The 9,403-nt window shown below is 42.1% G+C and overlaps 1 protein-coding gene across 2 annotated transcripts in view; it reads left to right on the forward strand.

Annotated features, from left to right (window-relative positions):
- LCP1 (lymphocyte cytosolic protein 1 (L-plastin)) overlaps positions 1 to 8,071 on the forward strand; it is a 20,260-nt gene extending 12,189 nt beyond the window's left edge. Inside the window, exons 9-15 of one of the 2 annotated variants that reach the window (XM_010000840.1) lie at positions 318 to 513; positions 1,628 to 1,706; positions 1,945 to 2,059; positions 2,904 to 3,037; positions 4,032 to 4,155; positions 5,044 to 5,168; positions 6,585 to 8,071. In XM_010000840.1, the coding sequence (XP_009999142.1) occupies positions 318 to 513; positions 1,628 to 1,706; positions 1,945 to 2,059; positions 2,904 to 3,037; positions 4,032 to 4,155; positions 5,044 to 5,168; positions 6,585 to 6,717 (906 nt within the window). In that variant the 3' untranslated portion in view covers positions 6,718 to 8,071. The remainder of the gene's footprint in view (positions 1 to 317; positions 514 to 1,627; positions 1,707 to 1,944; positions 2,060 to 2,903; positions 3,038 to 4,031; positions 4,156 to 5,043; positions 5,169 to 6,584) is intronic. The other variant, XM_010000839.1, reaches the window with a different exon arrangement.
- Positions 8,072 to 9,403: the final 1,332 nt, after the last annotated feature.

Raw genomic sequence — 9,403 nt, forward strand, 5'->3', positions numbered from 1 at the left:
GCTGAACCACACTGATAAACCACCACTATGTAACAAGTATATTTAAATACATTTATTTGGAAATTTCATCCAACCATCCTCTTTTATTTGGAATATAACTGTAAAGGCAGTGTGTTGGGATGGCTGGATGGCAGGCAAAGCTCAATTCGAGACCACAGACCTGCTGCTAGTAAAAGTGGGAAAGGAAACAGCTATAAATCCAACAAGGTTGGATTCAGCAGCCCCACAGCCAGCTCCACAGCTGAAGACCCTGCATGGGCCTGGTTTGCAGTGCCAGGTGGTGGGGTGAGGCTGAGGGCCCCTTTTCTGCCGGCCAGGAGAAGGACGACGTGCAGCGCGCCGAGTGCATGTTGCAGCAGGCAGAGCGCCTGGGCTGCCGCCAGTTCGTCACCGCCACCGACGTCGTCCGGGGGAACCCCAAGCTCAACTTGGCCTTCATCGCCAACTTGTTCAACAAGTTCCCTGCCCTGCATAAGCCAGAGAACCAGGACATCGACTGGAGCTCTATTGAAGGTAAGGGTAATTCAAATAAACGATGTTCTTGGCCACCCATGACAGGGTTGGTGATATGTTAACCCAGCCTTATGTCCTTCAGGCAAATATTCACTGCATCTTTAGCACAGGCAGCCTGGAGAAAAGAAGGCTGCTCTTTGCCTGCACATGGCTTTGGGTATTTTGACAGAATCACAGAATCATTGTGGTTGGAAAAGACCTCTAAGATCATGGAGTCCAACCATCCACCCAGGATTAAAAAACCCAAAAAACCCAGAAAAGCAAACATCATATCCACTAGAACATATACTGAGGTGCCACGTCTACACATTGTTTCAATACATGCAGGGATGGTGACTCCAACACTTCCCTGGGCAGCCCTTTCCAGTGCCTGACAACCTTTTCATTGAAGAAAGTCTTCCTATTATCTAGTCTAAACCACTCCTGGTGCAACTTCAGGCCATTTCCTCTGGTCCTGTTCTTATTCATTTGGAAGAAGAGGCCAACACCCACCTCCCTACAACCTCCTTTCAGGTAGTTGTAGAGGTCAGTGAGGTCCCCTCTCAGCCTCCTCTTCTCCAAACTAAACAATCCCAGTTCCCTCAACCTCTCCTCATAGGACTTGTTTTCTAGACCCTTCACCAGCTTGGTTGCTCTGGATACCATATCTTATAAGACAAAAAAGTTTGTGGGGTGTCTGAACCAGTATGGACTATTGAGCATGCTTGTTATTTGAAACTAGAGTTGATCTGGCATTCCCTTAACTAAGAACATAATTTAAAATCAGATTTTGCATAAATCTGCTACCTGCTTGCTCTGGGTTTGGGTTAGGACCACTGTTGTATGGATCATTTGCTGAGCTTCTATCTCATCCTCATAGTGAAACTGTTCATGCTAAGGCATAGGCTGTTCTTGAATTCTTGAAGGCATTTCAAGGCCAGTCTGGCTAAATGCTCTAATATATAGGGCATGAAGAAATATTACACACTGCACCATGCTCTCTTATTTCAACCAGTCTCTCCATCTGTTTATGGTTCAGTGTGCTGTAAATTCTGAATTATGGTTTCATCACAAGACACTTATTTTACTGGAGTGCTGTGTTTTGCAGGCCAGTTGATTGATGTATCTGTTTTAGGTGAGACAAGGGAAGAGAGGACATTCAGAAACTGGATGAACTCCTTGGGTGTTAGTCCACGTGTAAATCACTTATATAGGTAAGACGAGGTATTGCAGTTCCTTCAGATGATAAATACAGCCAGCAAATCGTTTACAAATATATAAAAACTTTTGGGTCCTATAAAAATATATGGTTTTGGTTTTGTTTTTTGTTTGGTTTGTGTTTTGTTTTTTTTTTTTTTAAATAAGTAAACTAAGTTTATTTCTACTAATAGTTTAGTTGGATTACTTTTCTCTGTTCTTTGGACAATAATGTATCTTTTTTATTGTTTTCAGTGACCTGTCAGATGCCTTGGTTATCTTCCAGCTCTATGAAAAGATCAAAGTGCCAGTAGACTGGAACAGAGTGAACAAACCACCATATCCTAAACTGGGTGGTAACATGAAGAAGGTACAAAAACCTTTAATAGCTCCAGTAGTGATGCCTTATCCTCAGAGGATGTCTACATCATTTGAAATAGCAATGTGGGCACTCGTGTTGCTCTCAAGTCCCAAATACAGCACATTAAATGATTTTTTGTCTAGTCAGTGTATAATCTTTCATTCTGAAAAGGATACATACTTTTGACTCACTGGCTCTGTTGACAGGTGAACGACATTTGTAAAGTAAAAAGACTTGACACATTTGGTGTCAATATTTAAAAACTATATTTGCAGACCACTTTTGCTACCGTCTTAGTCACCAATTATAATGTGTCTTCACTGTGAATCATATGGCACCAGCTTAATTGCAAGTGTCTGGATCACTGCCTTCCACATCAAGTGAAGACAGTGATGTTAAACATTCTTGACTAGATGCCTCAAGAACCGATTGCAGAGTTGCTGCTAAATACAAAGCTTTCTCCCAGCTATCTAGATGAGTAATTCCATCCAGTTAGGCCATAGTGATTAACTGATCTAAAATATTACCTGGGACACTAATCCTTTGTCTCAGTGCAATGCCAGGGTGCTGGAGGTACCCATGAGCCATAGATTCACATTTTTCAGGGTAAGGAGTTTTTCAGGCCCTGATTAGGAAGACTAATATTTCCTTCTATGTTAACTGTTAGCCATGGTATTTTGGGGATGGAACTGGTGGCTGGTAGACAAATAGCTGTATTATCACAGAGCCCCAAAGCTCCTGTTTGCCCAGAAGAATCTGAGCAAAGTGATCCAAAGAATTTAAAGTAACAGTGTTTTGCCTTCTTTTATTTTCTATATTTTTGAACTGTGCTAACTGACTCTGTCATTAACAGCTTGAAAACTGCAACTATGCAGTAGAACTGGGAAAGAACAAAGCCAAATTCTCCCTTGTTGGCATTGCTGGGCAAGATCTGAATGAAGGAAACCGTACGCTCACACTGGCTCTAATCTGGCAGTTGATGAGAAGGTATGACACAAAGTTCAGAGTGTTTTGGTTTAGTCAGTTTGCATTGCAATAGTTTCCTGATCCTGGCACTGAGAGGGTTCTACAGGTTACAGCTTTCTCACTCCTGTTTGCACTTATACAGAGAGTAACCTTTCGCTCACTCCTAGTTAGGAGATCAGGATCAGGAAACATTATCTTGTGGGCAAGGCCATTACAGTCAGCTCATGCAAAATATCATTATTGTCACTAACTGTATAGCATGAATAAAAGTTCATTGCATGGAAGAGAGAAAAAGAAGTTCAAAGGTCTCTGTGTCAAGGAATGGGGAGAAAGTATTGGAAACAAGGAAATGATGCAGAAGTTTTGTAATCTGCTACCTGAAGTGGATGCAACTTGGTAGCTTTCCCCACTTTAATGAAATTCTGTGCATGGATGTGTTTGTGTATGTGTATTTAAGAGCTCCATAGTTGGGTGTAAAGAGACCCCAGTGGCTAGGAACTTAATACAGACTAAATTAAATCTACAAAGACAGGTATAGGCTTATCAGGCAGATAATAGTCATGGGATGTGGAGATTACTTGTCATCAGTTTGAGATGCCTTTCCAAGGTGTATGCTAACATATAAGCAAAATACTCCAGGCTTGTGTTTATGCAGAAGGTCAGTCTTAGATTAGCATAACAATTCCCTTCTGGCCCTAAAGTCAGTGATTGTTTTTTTTGAACACCATGAGAATGAGTCATTTACACTGATATCCACTTACAGAGACCTTTTAAGAATTTTGAGTATTCAAAAACTTTTGATGCTCCCGAAACAGTGAATAGGGAATGGAGGTTGAATTAGACCCATAAGATTAATTATCGTATTATAACTCATATACACTGTGAGTGTGTAGGAAGCAGGGTAATATCAGGACTAAGAGAACTGTTGATCCCAGTCAGGCTGCACACTTTCAGGATGCTTCAGAGGTTATGGCAGATTTTGAGCAAATGCAGGTATCCTGGCTTCCCTCTTAAGGTACACCCTGAATATCCTTGAAGACATTGGTGGTGGAGAGAAGGTCAATGATGAAATCATTGTCAGCTGGGTCAATGAAACACTGACTGCAGCTGGGAAGGATTCAACCATCTCCAGTTTCAAGGTACATTTTTTTGTTGGAAGTCTCTGCTTAGGAATCTCTTATTAAGTGTGTTTGTGTATGTTATATACATTGCCTATATATATGTACAAATATCTATATGCATATACATGCACACAATGTTTTGTTGTATAATTAACTACATAGTTTGATTATTTTTCATTCCTTTCTGAAGGCATGTTCAGATATACAGATTTTATTCAAGGGGCTTTATTATGAGAAGGTAACAGAAACATGATTTGAACATAACAGGAAACACCTTAAATGCTTTGATGTAGGAAATCAAAGTATGGAGCCAGGAATGATGACTGGAATTAAGCAAGAACTGCTGTGTGGTTGATTGTTAAGCAACAGCAATTACAAATGACAGTATTAAAAAGTAAAATATCAAACCATTCAGGGATACCTTGCCCTAATTTGCAAGGTACCATATAAACACAGAGACAGACCGATTCCAGAGAGCTTCCAATTTTGCTAACATAACTGCAACACTTCCCAAGCTGGGGAATGCTCAGTGGATGTAAATCAGCAGTTTGCACCAGGCAAGGGCAGATCCATCAGACTTCACATAATGAGCTCAGGAGTCACACAGCTGGTCCCCCTTGCACCTCCCACCAGTAGACGTGTATCAATGTCAGTTCCCCACAGGAAGCTAATTTGCTAGCCCAGCACCCCATCTTTTGATTTAATGATGTCTCATCCACTGGGGGAAAAAGGAATCCTTGAAAGAGTTCTTAGTCTGCCTTAGGTGAGAAATGATGCAGAGTGGCCCTTTGTGAAGATGTACATGGTATTTGACTGAGGTTTCTGTTGCTCTTGAGCCTCGACTCTGGCTTTGTGGGAGATCTGTCATCCTGTTCTTGCATCTAATTGTATTTTTCATCTATGTAGGACAGCAAAATCAGCACCAGCATGCCAGTCCTGGATCTCATTGATGCCATTCAACCAGGATCAATCAAATATGACCTCTTAAAAATAGAGGACCTGAATGATGAGGAGAAATTAAATAATGCTAAGTATGTTCATGTCAAGTGGCACTTAACACAAGTTACCTGCTCAGGCTTGCTTGGCTCTGTCTTTGAAAACTGCTCTGCTGTCATTCTCACCTGGCACAACCTCAACTGAGAAATATCTCCAGTGTTAGAAGCATGAAGGCTAGGAGTTATGCAGTTAAAAAGACTATCAATGGAAATGAAGTGTGTAATGTTATAATTCCTACTTTATAATTCCCTTGAAGGGATAAAAACCACTTGGCTTCACAAGCTCCTATTTTCTCTTATTAAATTTAAAATTCTTTCAGAGATCAGGGAACAATGCCAACAATAGTGAGCCATGGAAACCAGTGATTAGAGGTCATGATACCTTTTTAGTCATATAGAAGTGGAACAAGGGCATATTTAAGAGAGAAGAGGGAGGACAGGATTCGTGCCTGAAAAACTGGTTTATGGATGTGGATATTGATTTTTCATTCCATTTCCTAGCAGAGAGCCAGTCCTGGGGGGTTCTCCCTTTCCTTTCAGAGTTCTACAGATCACCTCCCAGTCTGTTCATTGGTTTAGCTTCTTTTTTTGCTCTGTGGCAACTTCAAAAGAGAAAAGGATGACTGCATGGCAATCAGAGCTGCCATCATTTTTATAAAGACTTTTCCCACTCTGCTTTTCCTCCTCAATTTCCTATTGTCTTTTCTCTTTATTTCCTTACAATCCTACTTCTGCTTCTCTATGTACTTAATTTCTTCACCCCTCTGCTGATGTTTTCCCCTTGTCCCCTCCTTCTCACCCTACCTTTGCCATGTTTCCTGTGTTTTGAGGATAATTTCACAAATTTATGTGGTCTTCAGTGGGAAGACCCTGGAATTTTCTAGCTTTTTTTCATGAAAAAAAAGTAGAAGAGACATACCCAGAGGAGAACAGCCAGTAGCTGTGCAACAGTGCACTCTGAGCAGGGAGGTGGGAAGGTCAGCTTGAAAATTCTGAGTGTGACTCATACAGAAGAGAAATCCCTGAATGTTGATTTTCCAACAGCACTCATCTCCACCAGTATCAGTCTTCTGCTTTCCATCCTCATTAATTTGTTTATGTACAAAGACTGAGTCACAGAGATTGAGGGGGAGAAAGACCAGAATGGCTGGTTGTGAGGATAATCTTTCAGGGAATGGGAGAGTAAATATTTCAAGCCAAACTTTGACCTGCAGTCTCCCATGCTGCAGGTAATCAGTGCTCAGGGGATACACTCTACCTTTTGGTTGAAATTAGGTCCTTATGAACCTGTCTTATACATTGCTATAGAAAAGTTTAATCTTGAGGAATCAAAAAGAAACTTCCCAGTCCACTCTAGTACTGAGCATGTAGAAAACTTCTTAACAGAGGGAAAATTAATGCTACTGCACTAATTTATTTCTTTGTTTTGTTTTTCTTACTTCTGCAATGCAGATATGCCATCTCTATGGCGAGAAAAATTGGAGCAAGAGTCTATGCCCTTCCAGAAGACCTGGTTGAAGTCAAACCCAAAATGGTCATGACAGTGTTTGCTTGCCTTATGGGAAAAGGCATGAAGAAGGTTTAAAGCACAAAAGACTTGTACTGATGCCTGGTATTCACCCTTTTGATTCCCTCAAACTGGATGCTCTTCTCCAATCAAGGAAATACGCTTCAGGGTGCTCATGCTTTTAAGGCATGAATGTTACACATGGTTCCAGATAATACAAAAGTCATGTATCCACGTGTATCCAGGAAATGGGTTTTTTTGAACAGTAATACGTGCTTGATATTTTTGCCTTATCTTCCACTTTGCTAGATATAACCATTTCATATTCCTGAATAAGTTTTCAATAGTGAGGCTGATACATATCCTTTTATTAGTAGATACCAGGGTTTTCTGTCAGAGGTTACCTGGAGGTCTTTGTCTGTAGGTACAGACAGCTTTGAGGATTATGAAATGTTATATACTGCTTCTGCCTGAAAATGTCTTCATGCTTCTGGTAGCATTTCTGCCCTACTTTCATTTTGCACCTGGGATAACAAAAGGGGTTTCCCCGAGCCAATGCAGGTATTAATGACTGTATTTTTGAAATGGTAGAATCCTCTTAGGAAATGCTTGTGGAAAGAGAGAAGTGTTTGGAGTCTGCTGTGTGTTGCTGGTATATGAACTGAGCAGTACTTTTCCCTGCAAGTTATGCCTTTGCCTGTCTGTGGCATTACTCACAGAGTACTTTACTACTCCCCCCAAAAAACCCCACACCATAACCTGGTCCTCCAAGAACACCCAAACTCTGCAACCTTTGCAAGAAATGCTCTCCAAAGGATAACCCAGTTTTATGTCATAATGCACTTAAAACATAAGCAGATTGCAAAGCATGATAGAAACGAAAATCATGTTGAAGAAACTAAGGGGGTACACTCAGTTAGTAGCAATAAGAAGTAAACCAAAGGGATGCAGAAATATATATTTATGTAGTGAATAAGAATTAAACCCTGTTAAATGTACAGATTTGCACTCAAAGGGCTGTGGCCCTGATTCAGGAGAGCATTTTCATGTGGGCTTGCATATGAAACACATACTAAAATGCTTCCCTGAACCCAGCCTGGGATCCTCAACAGAGCTAAATCAGCACAGCTTTGCAGCTAACAAGACGCTGTCAATTTGCCTCAGCTGAGGACCTAGATGTGTTTGAGGGTAGTGAGTGGGATATATTTGCACTGAATCTCTTCCTTGGCTTGAGTCATTTACTGTTCTGGCCTTTACGTGGATTTTAGCATGGTGAAATGCAGAAGGAAGGAATTTTGCCTTAAAGCAATCCTGTTGACACAGTCTCAGTTCCCTTCCTCTCCCCCTCCCTCCCCTCCAGCCCCTTCAGAATTGCCTTAATAATGAACCAATATTCAATGATGTGAGAAGTCTCTCCAAATAAAATGTTCTATAAAGCCAATTGCATTGTCCTTGTTTTTAGTAACGCATGTGCTAACAGGAAAGTGTGTGTGTCATATCGCTGAAATAGGAACAGATTCTTAAAAAAGCACACTGTGAGCTCACTGAGGATGCGTCTTACATATTGTTATTAAAACCACAGATTGCAGAAAGAAGTATTTCCTGGGTCATTTTTGTACATGCCACTATGAGATGCTGCCAAAGATCTGGGCTGGATGGGCAGCCTGACCCAGGGTGATGTTCCCATTTTGGTGCAATACTCGTTTCACTTCCTTTGGTCATATAACCATAAATCTTGATTTGTTTGTGTATTCTGCAATGCAAATGTGTCACTGTACTAAAGGTTAGATCCTGTTCCTGATCTGATTTGGCTGCCCTGTTCCCTCTCATGAACAGCATCCCAAGACCCATTCCATCTGGTCACAATATTTCCCAGCACTGGCAGAAGGGAACATCTCGAGTGTTACACGTCGATGTCCCAGCTTATTGACCTGGGAAGAGCATGACCCCTACACTGCTCCTCCTCTTTCCAGGTGTAGGACCCACTGTTGCCATCCAAGAGTTGTAGCGTGGAAAAGGTGGCTGCTGTTCCCTTACCTGCTTTGACTTGGGAGTCCAGCAGAGGTAAACCAGAGAGAGGAAACTGCTGGCAGAAACTGTGAGCACCAGCAATACCCTTGGGTGGGCTGACCCTGTCATTTGTGTGTGTTGCATGCATGTGTGCATGTTCACAATCTTCAAGGGCCATTTTTGTCTGGATAGACAGTGTCGATTTGAAAGGGCCAGGTAATCCTGCCTGAAGACAGCCCAGCTCTGGATTCCCTGTCTCAGGGGACAGTGTCCCGACTCAGAAGTGGACATGGGAGATGAAGTAACTGGCAGATGGGAGATTGCAGCAGCACCAGGGTGCAAGGGGGATGATTTCCCTTGGTCCCAAAGGAATGCTGGCACCTGCTGTCTCCAGAGGGAAGAAGGGATTTTCAGATGCAGCATTTTCCATTCACCAGACCTTAGCAACTCTTTTTTTCAATTTATTTATTTTTTTTGTAGGGAGGAGGATTATTAGAGGAGCCTGCTGAGGGGGGCAGGGAGAGAAAGCATTTTTCACCGGCAAGAAGTAGGACTTCAGAGTCCCTGGAGATTGAAACCTGCCTCCAGCTCATGCTCTGGAGAAGGGCCAGTTGATGTTTGCTGTTATTCAAAGCATGTCTTGTGAAGGGCGTTGCTTTTCCTCCTCCTCAGCATCCCAGCACTGGGATGCCAACCAGCCCCCTCCCCCCCCCCCCCCCCCGTTCCCGGCCCCCCGCCCGCTTTTTTGGGCACG

Source organism: Chaetura pelagica, unplaced genomic scaffold (genome assembly GCF_000747805.2).
Source record: "Chaetura pelagica isolate M959 unplaced genomic scaffold, ChaPel_1.0 scaffold115, whole genome shotgun sequence".
Classification (NCBI taxonomy): domain Eukaryota; kingdom Metazoa; phylum Chordata; class Aves; order Apodiformes; family Apodidae; genus Chaetura; species Chaetura pelagica.